This window comes from Pseudomassariella vexata, assembly GCF_002105095.1.
Source record: "Pseudomassariella vexata strain CBS 129021 chromosome Unknown BCR38scaffold_1, whole genome shotgun sequence".
NCBI lineage: Eukaryota > Fungi > Ascomycota > Sordariomycetes > Amphisphaeriales > Pseudomassariaceae > Pseudomassariella > Pseudomassariella vexata.
Window position 1 is genome coordinate 2,588,208 of NW_024467956.1, and position 21,724 is coordinate 2,609,931.

At 51.0% G+C, this 21,724-nt stretch overlaps 5 protein-coding genes across 5 annotated transcripts; 3 read left to right on the plus strand and 2 right to left on the minus strand.

Annotated features, from left to right (window-relative positions):
- Positions 1–1,362: 1,362 nt before the first annotated feature.
- BCR38DRAFT_14079 (actin family) lies at positions 1,363–3,267 on the plus strand. The gene is made up of 5 exons (XM_040853633.1): positions 1,363–1,385; positions 1,512–1,737; positions 1,839–1,869; positions 1,942–2,713; positions 2,772–3,267. The coding sequence occupies exons 2-5, from the start codon at positions 1,689–1,691 to the stop codon at positions 3,000–3,002; spliced, it is 1,083 nt and encodes a 360-aa protein (XP_040721201.1). The 5' UTR covers positions 1,363–1,385; positions 1,512–1,688; the 3' UTR covers positions 3,003–3,267.
- Positions 3,268–3,830: 563 nt separating this feature from the next.
- Positions 3,831–4,586, minus strand: BCR38DRAFT_330973 (RF-1 domain-containing protein; the record flags this gene model as incomplete). Its single annotated transcript, XM_040855012.1, has 2 exons — positions 3,831–4,301; positions 4,386–4,586. The coding sequence occupies 2 exons, from the start codon at positions 4,584–4,586 to the stop codon at positions 3,831–3,833; spliced, it is 672 nt and encodes a 223-aa protein (XP_040721202.1).
- A 406-nt stretch (positions 4,587–4,992) lies between these two features.
- BCR38DRAFT_404677 (uncharacterized protein) lies at positions 4,993–5,419 on the plus strand (the record flags this gene model as incomplete). The annotated part of the gene is made up of 2 exons (XM_040857863.1): positions 4,993–5,101; positions 5,172–5,419. 2 exons carry the CDS (start codon positions 4,993–4,995, stop codon positions 5,417–5,419), a joined length of 357 nt encoding a protein of 118 aa, XP_040721203.1.
- An 89-nt stretch (positions 5,420–5,508) lies between these two features.
- BCR38DRAFT_14086 (elongator protein 2) lies at positions 5,509–8,456 on the minus strand. Its single transcript, XM_040853634.1, has 3 exons — positions 8,155–8,456; positions 5,910–8,104; positions 5,509–5,851 (listed from the first exon to the last, which is right to left on the minus strand). Exons 1-3 carry the CDS (start codon positions 8,284–8,286, stop codon positions 5,731–5,733), a joined length of 2,448 nt encoding a protein of 815 aa, XP_040721204.1. The 5' UTR covers positions 8,287–8,456; the 3' UTR covers positions 5,509–5,730.
- Positions 8,457–18,867: 10,411 nt separating this feature from the next.
- On the plus strand, positions 18,868–20,648 carry BCR38DRAFT_14281 (kinase-like domain-containing protein). Its single transcript, XM_040853645.1, has 6 exons — positions 18,868–19,086; positions 19,159–19,328; positions 19,397–19,480; positions 19,535–19,883; positions 19,943–20,341; positions 20,425–20,648. The coding sequence occupies exons 1-6, from the start codon at positions 19,038–19,040 to the stop codon at positions 20,556–20,558; spliced, it is 1,185 nt and encodes a 394-aa protein (XP_040721205.1). The 5' UTR covers positions 18,868–19,037; the 3' UTR covers positions 20,559–20,648.
- Positions 20,649–21,724: the final 1,076 nt, after the last annotated feature.

Consider the following 21,724-nt stretch of genomic DNA (forward strand, 5'->3'; position numbering starts at 1 on the left):
GGCCAGACCCAGTGCAGCTTCGCAGCGTCTTCACTTTTCTTGAGATCCTCGTGTGCGTTCTTTATCCTCTCAGAAGGCTTGGTTGGCCTATGCCCAGGTGTCTTATACCTGTCCGTCCGGTTGAAACAAGGCCGTCCAAACTCTACTCACCGGTAGCACTTCTATAGCAAGGAGCTAATATTAAAATGCTTCATCTCAGGTCAATTTTGATGAGATGAGATAGGCTCCCGAAAATCATCAAATGCAGATGCGGCCAGCGGGAGGCAAAAGCATAGCCCCTGCATACGCAAGCTTTGTTGCCTCATGGGACTGAGCTTCTAGACTTACGACGAGCTATATCATTCAAAATAGCGGTGCCTGCTTGGCGGTGAGTTAACTGCACAGGACTTGCGTAATTAAACAACTTAAGCCACAAGTCGGGACATCTTAATTACTTTAAAGTAGCATCCAGCATCTGACAGCTCCGGCGGAGGGTCCGTCGTGGGGTGCATCATTCCATGGGCGCACATGTCAGCGATGTTGAATCCTGCCTTGGCGGCAGTTGCATTATATATGTTTGTTTCGGAATCTCACGATGGACCATTTAGGCAACCTGATAGATCAGTATTCTGTAACCTTAGACAGGGAGATTTAAACATCGGACGATGACAAACGCGGCCGAGATATTCGAATCAGTAATAAACAGAATCGTGTTTCTGACTGCCTAAAATAACAACATTGACAATACTGACCCCAGAGTTCCATTCAGTCGGAGTCGAATAGATGCAACGTACTGCTTTTCTTACACTGCCTTTGGTAGGCAGGCTCATATCAGAACTACGACATGGAAACATTTGCATGGAAATGTCGTAAAGCCTTGCCACTTGGAGATTTTACCTTCAAATGCGTGCTGCCTGACAGTACGGGTCGCATACGTAAAAGCGGCGCGGGGATCCCTTGGCTGCCACCTGGGCAAATTTAGGCGCTGCTAATCGCTGGCGCTACACCGTTCATTGATTGAGAGGTTGCTTGACGTACTAAAGTACAAAGCCCAAGCCCACACCTGGTTGTCCCAGTCGCTCCTGGGAATTTGCAGCTGCTAGTCGTGCTCCCCCTCTTGCTGGTTGGCTCTTGTTCGGATGCCCACAAAATCGACCGCTCTTGCCTTCCACTTTCCCACATCAATTTCTAACCCAATCCACCCCGACCTACTCGACCTCACCTCAACGTCCTTGGTATCCCAGCCTCTCCTCCCACAGTCTCGACCACCATTGTGACATTTCCACCACTCAACCAAATCATTTTTGCTCTCGTCGATCTGGGAATCGCGTGAGCTTCAGCAACAACTTCTTTTCTGATATTTCATTTGACCCTCTAGTCATCTACATAATCCGCCACAATGGAAGGTAAGTCGAAACATTGAAACATCGATGGAGCATCACCGCCTCGTCAATGCACACATGCATCGCAACAGTCGTTCCCAACTGCTGCCGTACTTTATAATCAATGACTAACGCGTCGTTTTGATACAGAGGAGGTTGCTGCCCTCGTTATCGACAATGGGTAAGATGACATCTCGTCTCACCGACACCCCGAATCGCGAACCACGCGGTTGCCGACATGGGACCCTTCGCGGCCCAAATTCCATCGACGCCAACAGCAAACGTCCCAGTGTGGAAGATTGGAGCTAACTCGAGTATAGTTCGGGTATGTGCAAAGCCGGGTTTGCCGGTGACGATGCTCCCCGAGCTGTGTTCCGTAAGTCTTCCCTCGACGTGGTGTGACCCCGCCCGAGCCTCATCGCAATGGTGGTCTCGAGGTGTCCCGTAGACAAAACACCTGCTGACACGCACACGCAGCGTCCATTGTCGGTCGTCCCCGTCATCATGGGTGAGTGCTTGACCCGTTACGTCGAGTTGGACTACGTTTGCGCGCCCAATGGAGTTTCTAACAATGTACCAGTATCATGATTGGCATGGGTCAGAAGGACTCGTACGTCGGTGATGAGGCACAGTCCAAGCGTGGTATCCTGACGCTGCGATATCCCATCGAGCACGGTGTCGTCACCAACTGGGACGATATGGAGAAGATTTGGCATCACACCTTCTACAACGAGCTGCGTGTGGCCCCCGAGGAGCACCCCGTCCTGCTCACCGAGGCCCCCATCAACCCTAAGTCCAACCGTGAGAAGATGACGCAGATCGTCTTCGAGACCTTCAACGCCCCTGCCTTCTACGTCTCCATTCAGGCCGTCCTGTCTTTGTACGCCTCTGGTCGTACTACCGGTATCGTACTCGACTCCGGTGATGGTGTCACCCACGTTGTCCCCATCTACGAGGGTTTCGCGCTTCCCCATGCCATCGCCCGTGTCGACATGGCTGGACGTGACTTGACCGACTACCTCATGAAGATCCTGGCCGAGCGTGGTTACACTTTCTCCACCACTGCTGAGCGAGAAATCGTTCGTGACATTAAAGAGAAGCTTTGCTACGTCGCCCTTGACTTTGAGCAGGAGATCCAGACTGCCGCCCAGAGCTCCAGTTTGGAGAAGTCTTACGAGCTTCCCGACGGTCAGGTCATTACGATTGGCAACGAGCGTTTCCGAGCTCCCGAGGCTCTGTTCCAGCCTTCTGTCTTGGGTCTTGAGAGCGGTGGTATCCACGTCACTACCTACAACTCCATCATCAAGTGCGACGTCGATGTGCGAAAGGACCTTTACGGAAACATCGTCATGGTATGTATCATTGAAGGCAAGCTACTGCCAGGATGTCATTTGCTAACATGCCGCACAGTCTGGTGGTACTACCATGTACCCGGGTCTCTCCGACCGTATGCAGAAAGAGATCACTGCCCTGGCCCCGTCCTCCATGAAGATCAAGATCATCGCTCCCCCCGAGCGCAAGTACTCCGTCTGGATCGGTGGTTCCATTCTCGCTTCCTTGTCGACCTTCCAGCAGATGTGGATCTCCAAGCAGGAATACGACGAGAGCGGTCCTTCCATTGTCCACCGCAAGTGCTTCTAAGCGCCTATTAGCACTCGAGGATGCGATTTCTCCCTCTGCCTTCTCACGAGCTTACAATAGCCCCGACGAGATGGCGAACCCCGACGTAGAGCTCTCCGTGCCGTTGCTGAAATGGTCCTCGAGACGAGTCTCATATCTACGAAAAGTTCTGGTAATGGTGGAGAGATTGGGGCTGTTTTTTAGTCAGCTCCTTGAGAGAAAAGCGGATATGAAATGCTTTGTTTTCAGAAGGCCATTCATGCAGGGGATGAGGTAGACAATTATACTCGAGGTTGATCACATACTTTTTTTCTCATACCAAGTCTGCTTCTCAGGGTAAACCATGACAGTGAATAACGTAGGGTGAGTGATCAGGGAGATGTCCTACGTCATGTAAGCACAAATATAAACTTGCCTCTAGTGCCACCTTGTTGCGTCTTAACAATGCATCCAGCTGTAGGAACAATCGACTCGTCAGCAAGTTAAATGGGTACTCAGTACGTATAACCCCCTGAACGGTGATCGACATAGAAATCTGTTGGTGGAACTTGATGCATTTACACGATTTACATACACTCACTTGCTTCTTGATTATCTCGTCCGTGTCTAGCCTTGGGTCCGTTGCGTTTTCATTGCCTATGATGTTCAACTTCCACCTCTATTCATTTCCTTCAATAATCGTCTTCTTAGTTCCCACATCCCTCTCGCGATTGGGCTCTTCGAGAGGTCATTAACCAGATCCTTGAACTTCCGCTTCGCCCCCGCTCTATCTAGTTATTCAGAGCCCCTTGCAACTCGTCCTTGCTACCCTCTCTTGTAGCGTCCCCTCTACCCCCTTGACAGCCTTGTTCACGAGCGCGACAATCTCCCGCTTACGACAAGAACCGCATCCATGTTCTCTTTCTTGTCCTCCTCAATAGCCACCTTAGTAGCTACCTCAGGCGTCACCTCGTCAGTATCTGTCTGAATTGACTCGTCGACATCCCTCAAAACAGTCTCGTTCACATCCTCGCCTTCCTTCTCTTCACCCTCGCTCTCCTCCCCCTGCTCTTCTTCTCCTGCGAACGCACCCGCCTTCTTCTCGTCTTCAAGCTTCCGGTACTTGCGCCTGCTCTTCTTGGCAGAGCTGGCACGCTTCTTCCGCTTGAACTCGCTCACAATGGCAGCGCGGCTCTGGTCGCCGTGCGTCAGGTCATCAAGCTTGTCGGCCAGTAGCTGCCGGGCGATCTTGCGGTTCTGCGACCGCGAGCGCGTCTCTTGGCATTTGATGACTAGGCCGCTGGGGCGGTGGATGAGTTGGACGGCCGAGTTGGTTTTGTTCTGTGTATAACGGGGCGGGTGGTTAGTTCTAGATGGAACAAGAGACGCGAGGGTTACGTAGGGGAACATGAGGATGGAACTTACGATCTTCTGCCCACCCGGCCCGCTACCCTTGAGGAAGGATTCATCGATTTCGGTCTCCGGTGGGGGTTTGGGTCGCGGGGGATGGTTGACGCCCTTGGAGAGGAAGGAGACGGTTGAGAAGTTGCGCCGCAATGGCAGCGCCGGTACTGCAACGAGTTTCACGGCATGGCGGGCGGTCGAGGCAACGATGGCGCGTAGCATTGTCATCTACAGCAATTGACCTCCATGGCGAGGCGGCTGCAAAGTTACGAGGCGTCGTCTTCGCAATGCCCGTCCGTCTTGGTTTGACATGCAAGCCAATGGATAAAACAAATAAATATATCGGCCCATGCGATTCCAAGTTGCCGACATGGAAATTGCGAATGGACTTTGAGTGCACAGGCCAAGGGATCTTGGAAGACGACTCCTATTGGCCCTAGTGGGACGGGTCGCTTGAACTCTGGACGCGGTCGTCTCGAGAGTTGAGTTTATCTTAATTTTACTGACGTTGAACGACGACTTCCGCCTACGAACCTGCCCGTAGATACGAACACAGTTAAGAACCAAACGTATACTCCGTTTCCACCCGGTACCAAACCATACAATATCCATAAACACAATCGCAACCATGTCGACATCCCTCCAATCTCTCGGCCGCTGGCTCCGGCTCAAGCAGTATCAGATCGAAGTCACCTTTGGTGTCTATATCTTTACACCGATTGAGAAATTCGTCTTCTGTAAGTTACATATATCATGCCACCACCCCTTTCTTTTCATAGCGACAGTTTCTAACGGTCCTATGACCAGGGTCTGTCGTTTTCCTCCTCTTCAGCCTGACTATCATCGCCACCATGCTCTACCTCCCGCAACACATCGTCTTCGTGCTGAACCGCGCCCTCTTCTATGCCTACGGCGACGATAGCGGCGTCGAGCACGTGCTGGGTGGGCTGGCCAAGAACGGCGCTGTGGCGATGCAGCAGACGGTTGAGAAGCTGGCTACTTCTACGGCGGACAGCGCTGCGGAAACGGTGGAGGGTTTGGTGAGGGAGTTGTAATTAACGATAGGAGGGAAGGGGGTGTAGGGTACTTGTTCTGGGAAAAGTTCGATATGGAAATGAGCTGTTTCTGGGCGCGGGAGACTGTACAGATGACGATAAGGCCGGTGACGACTAATACTCACCCTAAACCTATGATGCATGTGCTTGAAATAGGCGGTGGGGCTATAATTGTTTGCGAACAGTGGTATGACATTGGAATGGCATTGAGCCGGCGTTCAAGGTGTAGAGTTCCGCAGAGAGATTTCGCGGGTCTGAGACGGGGACAGGAATTACGGTTTCCAAGAATAATGTCTATTTTGTAGCTGTTTTCACGTAGTGGTGGAAAACGAATACACCCTCAATGAGGCGTCTTCGCCCGCTATCGCTAGCTCATTGTTCTCAGTACCTGGTCGCCAGGAGAGCTGCGTTACAGCCTTTGCGAGGCAGAGTCTACTATCATGTGAGTATTGGGGTATTCAAAGCTAAGCGCATCGAAGGGATTACTTACTCCTGTTTCAGGGGCGTACTTGATATCACTTTGAGGCTTGCCGCCTCAATAAGATGAATCGAAATCTTCCCTTCTTCGTATCCAGCGGTGAGTACAAGCTTTCCGTCCTCGGTCTTGCGCGGCAGGAAGTCGACCGCTGTCACCGGATGTGTGCCCGGTATAGTAGTCACACAAGTTATCGTTGCGTCCGAGGCCCCCTTTCTCCATACCTTGATCTGCTTGTCTCGGCCCGCAGTCGCGAACACAATTGAGTCACTTGCCGGAGCCCAGGCGGCATCTAGGATCATCCTCGAGTGGCCCTTTGGGTTCGCCTGCAAGAGCTTATAGCTCGCCTTGTCATCGCCATCTCTTTCGAAAACAACCCATTGTCTATCTCGGCCAACACTCAACAAGTGTCTGTCATCGGCCGAGAACCTAAGACGAGTCGCGGTCAGAGTGTGTGCGGATAGGGGCGGTTTGACCTCGGTCCACCGGTCCGTCTCGAAGATCCTAATGACAGCGTGGTTGATGGAAGTCGCCCTACACGCGCTGGCTATTAGCGTGCCATCGTGGCTCACCCCCAAACATGAGATCTCGTATCCGTGGCCGTAGAGCTTTTCGACTTCGGGCCAGAGCGTGTGCCGCGAAAGGCTGTCCTCTAAGGGCGGGTGGTCGATTTCCAAAACGGATTTTCGTACCATGGACCCGGGGTCGAGGGCTTCGCGGTCTTTCTCGGGGTTGGCAGTTTGGATTTCTTGATCGTCGTCCACTGCCTCGATGGCTTTATTGGAAAGTCCCAGCACGGGCATGTTGGCGGCGTCGGGCATTTCATCGATGTTTGAATCGCCAATGTCGCACAGGCGGTTCAGGAGCTTCGCTACTGCCTTGGGCTCAGCAAATACGCGCATCAACTTCTCGTCGGCGCCAGAGACGAATTGCGACGATCCGATGGAGTCTATGCAGTTCAGATCGTAGCCGTGGATCTGCGGTCTAGCCATCTCGTGCCATGATTTGTTCCCGGCATCTGTTTTCCATCGCGCATGAAGCCGTGTTGTCTGGTCAGTACTCGTAGAAAGTAGATAGTCTCCGTTCTTGGACCACGCAATCCCCGTGACGGACTTAGTATGCCCACTGGTACCGATGTTTGGCATCCACTGGTCACTATTTCCGCTGTAGTCCCATCGTCTCCAACTTCCAGTCCGGCCCAGGCATACCACGGAGTTCCCATCGGGAGACCACAGGCCCGTCCAGAAACCGCCAGTGCTTCCTGTCGCGGTGGTGGCTCCCTTCTCTCGACTGATCTCCCCAAGTCGCACTGTAGTGACCCAAATCCCTGATGAGGGATCTGCTTCCCAAATTGCGAGCGTGTTATCTGCTGAAGTGGAGAGCAGTTGCAATTTCTCGCCATCGGGGTTTGAGAACCATTTGGCGCTGTATATCCAATCATCATGACCAAGTAAAAGCGCCTCAAATGTGACAGAGAAATCGTTGCCAGCCACCCTCAGGCGGTGAGCTTTGTTGGAGGGGGATTTGCCTGGCAGGAACGCACCTGCACCCATGGTTGGGTCGGCGCCGTTCGTCGGTGCTGTCGGCAGCTCCTCGCCCTGGTGGAATCGCCAGAGACGAACATACTTGTCTTGACTAGCAGAGGCCAGGATGAGATCGCTCTGGAGCCCACTTCTTTCAAAAATAAAGTCAAGAGATCTCAACCAGCCTTCGTGGCCTGAAAGTGTAGCTTGAAGTTCAAATTTGGGCGCGGAGACCGAGTCTGCGACAAATACCTGGACAATATCCCTAGTGCCTGCGGCGGCAAGCACCAGGGCATCGCCAGCTTCATTCAGGTTACTCAGTGCTATGCAAAGAGGGAAAAATTTCGGCGTCGTCCTGATTGTCTGTAAAAGTCGAGCCTCCCCAGCTTCAAAACTCCAGAGCTTGATTGAGGCATCGGCGGCTCCGGTGGCAAATATCCTAGGCTCTCGTTGGACACGGTCCCGCAAGGTCGCTATGCAGTTGATAGCCGCCGTATGTTCATGTATTGTCTGAATGCATGATACAGAGCCATCTCGCCCCAACTTCCAGACCTTCAGTTGCTGGTCATCAGCTGCAGTGAGGAGATATGACTCGGTCTCACCCTCTGCCCGAGGAAGGAATTTGACAGCTTTGACAGTTTCTTTATGGCCATTTAACAGACTTGTGACACCCTTTGGTACAGAACTCTGTGGACTTAATAAGTATCAGTGCTCGTTCATCGAAACGAGCTACTTACGCTGGGCTGCCAGAGGGCGACGTTCGAATCGGCGCCAAAGGCAACGATACCGTTTTCGTTCCAGTCGGCAACGGCAGTTTGCCTATTGGCACCTACCGAGAGGTACTCAACGCCAATACTGGCTTCGTTCATGATCAGATTGATTTCTTGTCATCGGGGAATGAATCTGGAATTTTTGGGTCATAGGAAAATGGCCGTCGTGATTGGTTGTCGAGCTTGCACAATTGCTTCGACCTAGAATTTGGTGTGAAGTATGACTGCCAGCTGCCAGCATCATTTGTCAGGTGTTCCTACTATAAACATGACTTACATGTAGATTTACAGTTTTTGTCACAATATCCGTTTTAAGAACCAGGCAAAGGCATGCACCTATATCATTGTGTTATCATGAGCATTTGGGACATAGACAGATGGCTATGTTGTTTCAGCTACTTTCCCCGTGTCAAGCCAAACACATGGCGATGTGAAATGTTATAGAGCCATGCATCTTTCAATCTACTGGGGAGGTGTTATGCTCGTTAAATTCATACACTAAGCATGACATCCCCGATTTCCTTGGGAAAGCCTCAGGGGTAGTAAAGGGAGATGGTGGGCTCAGAAAAGCGATTGAAGCTGCATTTCCAATACCCAAGAAGAATCACGTTTTCGGTACTCTAGGGAGTGTTGAGCGACTTGCCAGAACCTCAAAAGCCGTCAACAGTCTGCTTTAGTTTCGATCTGAGCTCCTCAACAGACCGTCGTACTCCTTTCGCATAGCGTTGCTCGAACTAAAAGATATTTCCCGTCTTTCGGCGTCAGATATCCGAGAAATTCAAGTCGCTGGATGGCTCAACCAGATGTCAGACTCCTCAAGGAGCAGAACACGGAATTGTACATCACACCACTGCGGCCAGTGCTGTTCGGCAGGAACCCAAAAGAAAAGGGCTGGCTAGATCAAGTAACCCATTTGAAATTCAGCTCATGCACCATTTCTGCTGCGGGAAATCCTCAGTTTGTCTCGGTAAGCTCTTCGATTGCGTCGGATGTAGCAAAGAACCATGCTGGTTCTGCGCCATGACTATCACCCGGGCAACACACGTCAAGATGACGCCCTCACATGCCCATGTCTATTGGAATTGGGCCATGCCACAGGAATCTATAGATAAGAACGCTCTCAAATAAACGTTATTCGACATACATAGGAGATGGCTCGAATCACCGATTTAACCGTTCAAGCCAGAAAGGTCGTCACTACAACTTTCGAGCCTGGACACCCGAGCAAACGGGGCAGGTTTTGTTCAAATGACAAGCTCGTGTTACTCAAAAGTCTGCTAAATGTGCGGTACGTTTCAGGCCTTTGTAAACCCGGGAAACGAATCCTACATGAGGTAAGAAGACAATCAGCTGTGTTTTATGTCAGGGTGAGAAGGTTGTACGATTTCCCATGCTTGACAGGAAGCATGCGTTAGTCAGAAGTCGTAGATTATCGAGTTGTGACGAAAGAACCAGATAGCATACTAATGCTGGAGCAAAAAGAATAAAAAGCACTGCAGGGATATTGTGCTACAAGGGCGGGTTTACGGGTTTATAAATTGTTGTGTAACTGACTTAACTCTTCTGAAGATCCTGCTACTCGGCCTCTTGGTGACTTCAAGGACGGACGAATATTTGGCCATCCCACCTAGTGAAGACACACCAGTAGTTTGTGGGAGGTTTGATCTCAGATATACGGAAACGAACCGCATGCAACACCAATATGGCATTTGAAGTTGGCTTGTGCTTTTCTATGCCGATACAAGGCATGTCTTTTAACATGATTCTCCTCGGTCCTGGCCTTGCTGTTAAGTCTATATGATCCGTAGGCCATGATGTTTATTTTCTGGGCTCCAGATTTTGGATACGAACGAGTTAACGATTGTAGGGATCGTAGCCATGACATATTCGAGTGTCTAAGCACACGCGAGGTCTGATCTAGGAAGGTTACACAAGTATCAGTATCAGTTGCAGAAACGGGCTGTAAATACCACCATTCCAGCGTAGATCGATACCGGGCCGCCCGGCAGTATGTGTGGCGTTGGCATAAAGACGAGGCGAACCGCGAAACAAGACGTTCTTCAAAGAAGGGGGGAAATGAGAAGGAAGAAACAAGCACACCCCGTAGAAATAGCAAATCTTTGCTTTTTCGATCCAACCTGCGTATGTATTTGTCGAGGAACCAATAACGTAATGGGCTATAATGAAAGCCCAGCATCCGCCTAGTGAGAGCCAAGTTAGCCCCGACCTGTGGAACGGTGAACGCATGCGTCAGTAAGCAAGAGCAACAGGCCCGACACAAATGGCAGCCCACATACCTATGGCATGAGACACACAGATATAGGTGCCACGACAAAATAAAAATGCCCAGACAGCTTCTCTTGCGGACCACTAGACGTCCAGTGGCGGTTCATATATAATAGTTGACCCGTCCGGCGTTCAGCAGATGACATGGATGCATATGCGTTCCTGGCATCAATGAGCGGCTAGAACTAGCCAGATGGCTCGCCAGGAACATGCAGACAATGACCAACCGTGGCGCCGCCGATAAACGAAAGAGAGACAAAGCTTTTACTGCAGAGGCTGGCTAGCTCACCCATTGACCGCAGCATGCCGCCCATACATATCACCTCTCATGCACCTGGCCGAATGGGGAAATCAGATTATTCCTCCTTTCCTTGTCGATAGATCTCGTGCCAACCTCTAAGGAATTATATGTCCTCGTATGTGGTAAGTAGAATTCGCAACCCCCTGACAAAAACAATCAGAATCGACGGAAGTTTCTGATATCTCAAAGCTCCCAATGCTCCATCCCTCATGAGAAAGGCTCTGCAGCTCCCTCCCGCATGTGGAAGCTGCCTTGAAGCTGGCGCTTGTAATGTAGATAGGTAGATTGCTACTTCCCCAAAGCCACTCGTAGCTCTTCCGTTGCAGCCGAGGTCGATCACCTGCGGTGCTGACGTGTGTGTCAGGCCAGGCCAGGACAGGTCTTATTGGCCATGGGGAATGTATTATTGTGAGAATGACTTTCTGATGAGGACGAGCCTGATATCCTGCTTCCCCCCAAACCAACGTCAATCCTAATAAGCAGTTTCCCGTGACATATAGCTCCGAAGATCCACAAAGTTATCAGATATCATATACGTAGTAGAGCCCCGCCATGTGAGGGTGCCCAAGCTAATTGAAGAATACCCTGCGAATCAGAGCGAATCTCGTAACATCTCTGCTCCTCTTTGGGGGAGCTCGGAAGCAACATTGACTTTTTCAATCACATATTAAAATCTGCCGCCGCTTGTTTTCCGGTGTGCCAGGCTTGTCGAGTTCCAATGCGTGCATGGTAATCTGGTGAAGAACGATTGGACTTAGAAGACCTGGGAATGTTCAAGATCGCCCAAATCAATTGGTCTACAATGACCCAGGGAAGTGCCGTGCGGTATAACCCCCGATATGAGGCCTGCCAGGGATGAGGTAGGAATGTCACGGTTCCTTGTAACCCATTCAGTTGTGGGTAGAGTTCGGATGGTTCCTCGCCAGGGGTGGTCAACCCTGGGTGATCGATGTTCTGAGAATAGCATCAGCCGACGAGTATAATTAATTAAATCAGAAAAGCTTGTATCGGCTATGTAGTACCATATCTAAATTTGTCATGATCACTGTTTCCACGGAATTCTCGATATTTTCATATCTCAAGCCATTGGACCCTGTTGACCAAGTTGGCCCATGGGTAATGATGGGAAGCATTCACACTGGGATATGATGGCCTCGTTACCAAACGTTCGTGTCATATATACAGTGATACTGCCGGGAGCAACGCGGAATCTTTCCACTGTTTCGACCAAACTCAATGGTGGCTAAATCGATCGAAGACCCAGAGGCTGTCGCCCTTCGATCAACGTCTCTCTTCATGACTCGAGCACCACTTTCGGAGGCCAAGCATAGTATTTTGAAGAATGTGACAAGACTTAACAACTTCTGGCGTTGTGGGAGTAACTAAGCGAGCAGCTTGAGGTGTGCGTTCATTGCATGCGGTGTATTTCACCTATTTAGAGCTCCTCGCCGGGATTGAAAAGTGTTGCATAGAGTGAGCTCAGTTGTCGATGGCCTTCCCGCATGCTGTAGGAGTAGAAGTTCCATGTGGTGCTGAACGCCGCCTTGTGTGACTGCGTTGTATTGAGTGGTAAATAGCGTATGCCACCTTTCGCCAATCCTACTGATGTCATACTGGTCACTCAAATGATCAAATACACATCTTCACACCAAACCGTCCATGGTTAGCCTGACAAGACAATGCACCTGAAGAGTTGTTTCGGTTACAAGCGCGGGGTTACACTTGAAAGTGAGACTGGGTGGGCAGCTGCAGAATGCCATACCTTCTTCGCAACACCTGTAAAGCTTGTTGTCTCGCTTATTGCGGTTGGTCTGTGGAATTAGGGCCATGCCGTCATGGTGGTAGTAGTAACATGACCGTCTGTGGGTGTCACGCAGGCTTTTCCTTCTCATTGACGAAGGAGTTTGCCCGTTCGGAGTTGTGTCATGGGACATTACCACCAGGAAGACAGAAAGAGTGAATAGAAGTTACAGTGGCAGCGGTAACACAGGCCTTGAGAGAGTATCATGCCACCATGTTGTATCTTGCATTCAAGATTTGTTGACGGTAGTACGAGGGGCCAATCTGAGCATGTGCAAAATTGATGCGAATATATAGCCCCATACCTGCAAACATTGCGAGACATCGGTCGATTACACCGAATTGACTCAAGTTGATCAGGGGCGGCTTTCTTATCCGATATTCCGTGTATGCCAGTTCTCTTCAGTTGGTCCCGTTGGCCTTTTGTGGCTCTAAATTTGCCCTGAAGTACTGAATTGGGACCAATATCCCAGGCGATACTCTGGAGGGAGACATCACATTGAAACGTGCCGTATGGAGTATCTGGTGAAACCACCGTGCATGTTTCTGTATATGGAAGCATGCGAGCATCCGAGAGGCGAGAGGATCCATTTCGCGTGGTTTTGACCTCTGGTAATAATCATCGGTATTGAATGTCGAATGATGGCCTTGAGGAAAGTCCCCTGCATTGCATCTGTTTAAAAGAGGTTATTATAATTCCATGTATGAAGAGGCCCACCGTCAAGGTCGACAGCGTCCGTGCGCCCATCGCTCGGCTGTAAAATGAAGTGACGACTCCGATCGACTGCATCTATCCGCCGGGCCCTCGTAATAAGTCAGGGTAGACTGAAAAGTCTGGCCCTGACCAGATCGATGCAAATTGCAACACGAGAAATAATATAAGAACAGGCGGGATATATTGCGTCCTAGTTGCGGCGACGGAACAGGCTCCATGCAGGGTATCGCATAGAGCTGTCGTGAGTTCAACAAGAGAAGCGTGTGCCGGTTGCAGCTCTCACGTGCTCGGGGAGAAGAACAATCGAGACTGGCTTTGGAGGATCGACTTTGCGGCCGTGCCTTTGAACATCGTGACATGGCGGCGGATTGTATCGGCTGAATCAAGCTTGTGTGACACAAAAGTCTTCGTACCGCGTGGAGCAACTATCTTGGGACAAGCAAACTCGTAAGCCAAGCTGACGTAGGGCTCCCAAAGGAAGCTAGCTATCTGTTGAGATCTGTGCCTCACTACAAAAGTCTTGAGATGTCATCCCGCGCTTCGACAAAGTGACAGGGCGGGAACGGAAAACCCCCAATCTTGCACAGATTCCAGACCAGGACCGGCCGTTTGCAAATGCCATGTGTTCGTCTCCCGAGCCGTCTGTACACACCCGGGGATGCTTGGACCATACGGCGGTAAGCCGAGATAGCTTCACGCCCTTTATCTTGACCAAGTGGATCGCGTTGAATTGCAATTTGAGCTTCCTTGGCATGAAAGACCTCACGTGGCTGGCAGATTTGGCTATGGCAGTGGGTTCTGCTGGCTGCGGCTCTGTCGGTCCACGCCCCATTGGCAACCGCATTGGGAGCCGCCGAGTCAGGGGGTCGGTTGGCAAGCTCGGCAGCATTTAAGGACATCATCGCAAAATACCAGCAGACGCGCCGAGGGGGTGAAGCAAATTCTGGCGGCCAGCGTACCTAATGCTTTCTTTGAGACCGGTGAAGGAAACCTGGATTGACACTCGCCTATAACGCCGCCAATCAAGGTTAAGCAAGCAATCGGCTTGGCAGCTAGGGGTTGCAGCTCGCGAACACCACGCGCTGGAGGAGTGGTTTTCGACAACAGTCGTTGCCACCATGTCGATATTTTCATTCTCACCTCTGTGTGGTCCAACTAGCCGCTAGACAATGCACCTGTAACTTCATGGAGATGCGTGAGTCTCCGACAAAGACTGGCTGAAGCGACGAAGTAGCCTAAACGATGCGAGCGAGGTGGTGTCCAATAGCAAGCCTTGTAATGGCGGCTCCCATCAAGCACCAGCTGAGATGAGCAGCACTTCGGGTTGACGAGGGTGATGAAAAAGGCCGGCCGTGGGTGGTATTCAACTTGGAATTTCTCTCGAATGCGCACAACTACAGGTAAGAGCGAAAGTTTGCGGCTAGCGTAATAACCGGAGGGTCTCATGACCAAATCCGTATCCAGAAAAGAGCCACTCAGACATGGAATCCGCAGCAGGTCTTGCATGCAAGCTGTATGATGTACCCACAAGGTCTGAGGTGTTGAAACCGACATGTGAGTTTTTGGATCTTGACCGATGCAGATAGCAGAAGGGTGATCACGTTCCTGGAACTCTTGTCGTACTCAATAAGTGGGTGGATCTACAGCTGGGAGAGCCTCATCCTCATTTGCATAGTGAGGACTATTCCGGCAGCGGTGAACAAGGTAGCGGACAAACAAGAGCCTAGACCTTATGAGGATCACAAGCCAACAAGCCTTCAAAGTCGAGACCTTGTCACCATGAGGCTGGAGCTAGCTGGAGGAGGGGAGCTTGGATCATTGGGCGAGCCTAGGACGTGCTGGAATGACGACTGATGGATGACAAAAAATATATAGCCGTGATGTCGCTTTGAAGTCTGACGACGCATTGAGCACTCACAGGGATTTGCCCGGCTTGGCTGGGGTTGTGAGCCGGCAGCTCCATTAACCAGTGAAGTCCAAGATTGGTGGCTCCATCCGACGAGGGTAGAGAGATGACTCGGAGATTCTCGCCTGTCGCCTAGCGGAATAACTGTGTCTTCCTGTATTCATGGGCACCTGACTTCGAAGTGAACGAACGGAATGTGTATCCGTACAATTATTGATTGAGGGCTTCACGTGCTGCATCGATGATTATTAGTCCGATGGCGACAGAATCGTAGATGGAGCTTCGATGCTCGCTCTTTCCGGAGATTCAATTCAGATGCGGGGCAGCCGAGCAGGGGCAGCAATGATGGTTGGGTGGACTCTGGGGAGCTCGAGCCAAAAAAACGAGGGGTTGCAGGACTCGTTGTGGATCACTGCGATGAAAGGATGCATCTATGATCTATTCATCACAGCTCTGCCCGTGTAGGAAATCATGGTGACCGTACTTAAGTACTTCAATAACTTGGCTGTAAATGGCTGTGTCAACAGAGCCAATATTCATCTACTAAGTATGACATATATTCAGCTGCAAGCGTCGTAGGCTTTCGATCTTGATATCCGGCTCCAGATTGTCGATGATAGTTCATCGAGGGGCTCCATCTGAGCATCATTCATGGGTTAGGTGTCTGGGACTCTGGACGCCTTTTACTAGCTGCGCCTTGTTACCTGAAACAAACATTTGGGTTAATCCAACCCATCTGAATCCTGGCCTCTAACAGGCTGCCGATTTCCAAGATTGCGCCTCTGATTGTAGCTACTTCATGGTTGACATTATATCAGCTCTTGAGAAGTTCGACCTGCAGGTCTAGCGAAGAGTCCAAAACCAGGACAGCGTTTACAATCATGAAAAAACTCGCTTATACGCGGCCATAAGCAAGCACAGGAATAGAAAATAGCGTGATGTCAGTTTCCTGGAATTTACCCTCTTCGAACTGATGGGTTCGCCTCTCGTGCTTATAATAGAAGAACCTCATCTCGAGGCTAGGGACCCGGTGGTGGTCAATGACATTCTGGGCTTGGTTGAAATTGGCATCCATGCTACTTTTGACTTCCAGGGTTCGGCTGCCGAGTCCTAGCGGCAAACTGCCCCCGTCTCAAAATTGAGCACATGAGCAAACCCCCTGCTGTTTGGCGGGCCAGCGAGAAACAAGACTTGGAGCGCCAACCTGACAAAGACTTTGATCCCATCCGCTAGTCAATTGCTCACCATACCGCCCTTATGTTGGCCGCCACTAGTTTTCTTTGTCCTGAAAAGGTCTGGAATGCTAGGGTAGGAAAGAGGCTGTCAAGGGCTCATGGAGTCACTCAGAAGCGTCCCGTGCCCAAAGTTAGACTTATACGAACCTGGAAGTGGGCTATGGAGGGGCCAACATCGTTCGAGAAAGACGACCTCACTGGGAGGCTGCTAAGGATTTGACGGTAATCACCAAGGCCCTATTGATTATTCTGACGAGTCGAGCGGAGCAATTCAAAGGGCCAGCTCTTCCCTTCACAAATTGTCCCATCAATTGTTATTCTACCTCAGCCAGTGATCCCCTTCCCAAGTACCATAGGGTATTCTGCTAGCATGAGGTTGCAAGTCGGAGAAGAACTGCGTCCCAAACTACGTAAGGTTGCTCAGCTCCAATCAACAAATAGACCCCACCGGATTTAACTACAAAACTATCTTATTACTTCCCTACCTTCCTTCAAGAGCTGCTTCATCCTCCAGTACCCGCACAGTAAACGTCACGAGAAACGTGCCGTCACCATCGTTAAGTTAGTTAGCAGGTAGCTTGACCCGTCATCCACTTTGTAAAGCACTGCATTTCTATGCAATTCATCATTTGTATCGTTGATTGTATCACTTCGCTGCACGCGTAGCCAATTCTTGTAAAGCCCGAAAAAGTAAATTGGGCAGGTATTCGCATCCACAGCTTCCAGTTCCAGCGCGCTGGTTGGACCTGATCGTCATCAGCTCATCGTGCCGTATAAGTGGGCAGGTGACCGACTGCCATTTGACGAGACCATTTTTAAAAGCCCGACCTACCCCTCATTCGCGCTTTTCTTGCAACCCTTGGGAACTACGCTACGCCTTGATATCTTGTCCTTGTTACTGCCGCCGACCTTGCCATTTGACAGACCTCCCACTCCTCGACCTCAAACCTCGACGACTTCGAGCCCTCTCATCCCGAATTATTCTTTGCGACTGGAGGACTCGACACTGTCACTGCACGGCAAATTGTTCCTACAAGAAACCTCATACGTTAGGAACCAGTCCCCAAACGCGACCGTTTTGGCTCCATCAACTATTTGTAAGTGCCAGCTCACTAGCTTCTCCTCGCTTCCTCATTGCCTTGTCCTTTTGCCCCATTCATTGCCCCCAAGGATGCCTTTGGGGATGCATCACGTCAAGTGCACTACCACCTCGAGAGCTCCAGTCCTCCATCTAGCCATTATCCATCGACGCAGCTCCATGTACTCTACCCCTCTGGACGGTCGCTATGCGTACCAGGCTGCTCCTGCCTGCCGTCGTTGTGCCGAGAGCCATCGTGGTTTGGCTTGCTCGCTTGTTGGTCGGTACTTCATTTTGGGTACAAGTACATTCCATTTCAGTCAGATCCCAAAGAGAAGAGCAGCACTTGAGCAGCGTCCAATGCCAGAATGCCGCAGCTCAAGACTACTGCATGCACGCACCATACAGCATTGGATGGCTCGTCATTTGACTCTTTACTATTTTTTCCCGCTCTGCTCTGTGGCAGAGCAGGAGCGACAGCCGGAGTGGCGGAGGACAGCGTCTCGCCTAAGAGAAGCAGCCCCCAGAGAAGAGAGTACATTGGACCAGAGATAGGGTATACTTGATGCTGTTCCCAACGTCTTCCCCCCGAAATGCACACACCCACCAACGCGCATAATTTCTCCAATGCTTCACCAATTGTCCTAGGGCCAGCTTGGATTATTATGATTTCGGCTGTTCCCTAAACCACCCTCGTCCCGACTGCCCTCTAGCTTCCTAGTCTTGCCAGCTTCACACCCAAATTACATAACCATCCTTCGGAGGTGGCTTGGGCGCTCAGCAGCATATCCGTCATTCAACAAAGTTCTCCACCTTTGGTCACCCCGCCCCTAATCTTCTCTTACTTTGCATCTCACTCCCTCGCCGTTGCAGAACCGTCCATCCGTCATTTTTCTCCATTCATTCGCATCCATTCATCACACAAACACACATTGCGTGGTCCTCGACAGAACCACAACAGAGATTTACTGACTTGGCAAAAGCAATTAAGCTCTAGCGTGTTGGAAACCTCGCCGGTCCCTTCGCGGCGATCAGTTTAGCAGAAAGCACCCCTCGACATTCCTCGCGCGAGTTGATTCCAGTCTCAGACCCGCCATTGACAACCACTCAGCCCACTTCCGGCAGAGCGGCAGCATACCAACAGCCACCCACCCCAATTGTTTAACTCGACAATTCAGCGGCACCTGACAGGTGACGATTGTAGGCACAAGCGGGCTATACTGGTCAATTGCGACACGAAAGGTCCTACCCCCAAGCCAAAGCATAGTGCGAGGACCCTGAACGTCACCGGCTGCTCACAGGGTTCGCACCGCCATCGGATCATAACCCACCAACGACTCACCATTGCAAAACAATATCACCAATTCCATTCAGCCATTGCCCAACACGGCGTCACGAACCGCACCTTCGTACCTTTGTAAATCCAGATTTCGCTGACAACTCGAGATACTGTTGACTGACCCGCCCCCTTCCTCCCCCTTCCCCCCCGGCGCCTCACTGCTTCGTAACAGCCTGAACGGCCCTTCAAGATGGCACAGAACCGCCCAACAGCGGCCTTCAACACCCTTCGCATGGGAGGTGAGCCTAACCTTCCTTCTCCAGTGCGAAACAATATTATAGCGCTCGAAAGACTAAGCCACAGCACAGAAGTCATCCGCGAGAAAGTACAAGACGGAGTGACTGGCGAGACCAGGGACTTGCAGTACACCCAGTGCAAGATTGTTGGCAATGGCTCGTTCGGCGTCGTCTTCCAGACCAAGCTTGCCCCATCTGGCGAAGATGCGGCCATCAAGCGCGTCCTCCAGGATAAGCGATTCAAGGTAACGTATTCAGCGACGGGCTCGGGGTTCCCGGCTTGGTACTACCTTACTGACGCGGCCACTTGTAGAATCGCGAGCTGCAAATCATGCGCATCGTTCGGCACCCAAACATCGTTCAGCTGAAAGCCTTCTACTACTCGAATGGAGAACGCGTGAGCAGATATTTCATGTTCTGATTCATGCGAACGCTTGCTGACTTGGAACAGAAGGATGAAGTTTACCTGAACCTGGTGCAGGAGTTTGTGCCCGAGACGGTCTACCGAGCTTCGCGATTCTTCAACAAGATGAAGTCGACCATGCCCATCCTCGAAGTCAAGCTCTACATCTACCAACTCTTCCGAGCCCTAGCCTACATCCACTCACAAGGCATTTGCCACCGTGACATTAAGCCACAAAACCTACTCCTAGACCCCAATACCGGCATCCTCAAGTTGTGCGACTTCGGCAGCGCAAAGATTCTGGTAGAAAACGAGCCCAATGTTTCCTACATCTGTTCAAGATACTACCGAGCACCCGAGCTCATCTTTGGCGCCACTAACTATACGACAAAGATTGGTACGTGGGGAATTTTTGTCGAAGTTTGTACAACATGTGTAGTCTAACCGCGTGGACAGACGTTTGGTCGACAGGCTGTGTGATGGCGGAACTCATGCTGGGACAACCGCTTTTCCCTGGAGAATCCGGCATTGATCAATTGGTGGAGATCATCAAGGTGCTGGGAACACCGACCCGCGAACAGATCCGCACCATGAACCCGAATTACATGGAGCACAAGTTCCCGCAGATTAAGCCGCACCCGTTCAGCAAGGTCTTCCGCAAGGCAGACGGCAACGCTTTGGATCTTATAGCCAGACTTCTGGAGTACACGCCGACGGAACGTCTCGGGGCAATCGATGCCATGGTGCATCCCTTCTTCGACGAGCTCAGGGATCCAAGCACGAAATTGCCAGACTCCCGGCACTCGTCGAATACCCTGAAGGATCTGCCAACTCTCTTCGACTTTACGCGACATGGTAAGTCTCGCCGCAACCACAGTTTTCTTCGTCCGGGGTGGGAGGCTTTGTGTGTGCAGCAGGTTTGCTAACCGGGTGTTTAGAATTGTCCATAGCACCGCAGCTCAACAACAAGCTAGTGCCACCACATATCAGGACCGTACTGACGTCTCGCGGCCTAGACGTCGACAACTTTACGCCGATGACGAAGCAGGAAATGATGGCGAAACTAGACTGAGAACTGGTCTGAATTCGGCTTTGTTTCAACTCACCCACAAGTTTTGAGTTGGCCTATAACATTCGTTTTACTGTCTGGGCCTGGCAACATGGCTCGTGACTTGCAGCCCGCATCAGAGGCCATGTATGACTGGAAGCAGCGAATTCGAAGAACCGGAGCGCTTCCCAGGTCTACTTGGGGATGCGCCTGAAAGCTTGTGGAGGAAACGGGTACTTCCAGGAGAATTTGCAGCTTGGAAGCATTGCAGGGGTGTTTGCTCCAGCCACTAAGAGTTTTGAGATACCCAATATGCTCAAAACCCCCCCACCCCACTCCCCCTCCCCCTCCCCCAGCTCTAGTGACACGAGCAGCCGCTTTACACCGCACCTGGAATCCCCCTCCCCGATGGACCTACGGCACCGGACCTTCTTAGACTTCTTCTATGCATGATTGAGATGACATCTGCTTTGTTATTCAATTTGTTCGATTACTCACGTTATCCTTGTGGTGGACGGCCACAAGGCGGCTGGAACCCGCTTTGGCCATCCGAAAACGATCCCCACAACAGTCAAAAGGGGTCAGATTTGGCGTATATCTTATTTTGTGGTCGCTGCCGTCGGACATGGAATGGCAGCATGTGCAAGGAGTAGGCAGCATGGATATCTTGACGATGGGCTAGTACCCCCCGTCTCTCTCGCAGCAGTGGCATACTGGAATTGGTCACCCTCAGGTAAACTCGGCATGACTTTTAAAAGATTTTCTTTCCCCCCTCCCCCAAAGGCGTACGTGAGAGTGCGCAAAGTCAACGGTGGTAGCTAAAAGGAGGGCTGATATACCGACCCAGACAGCAAAGGAAAGAGACTGATGCTGTCGCTGCTTTGATGGATTGGACAGATGACGAATTCAACCGATATGTTCGAGTTGCCTTACGCGTCCCATTCCTATATGTTCTAACTTTGCTTGTGTTTTTGTCTATGTGATCTCACGGAAAACGAACTAGTGTTTACGGTTGAGGCTGAATGAGTTGTACAAAGGGATGATAATTATCAGGTACTCGGAGCGATTGGACTGATCTATTATCAAGATCCAGATGTATAGTAGGTGCGTGTTGAGCTTCAGACTGCACAACCATGGTCGGGTATTCAATTTTGCTGCTGTAGCCATGACAAGTCTGCCATTAGCTCTAG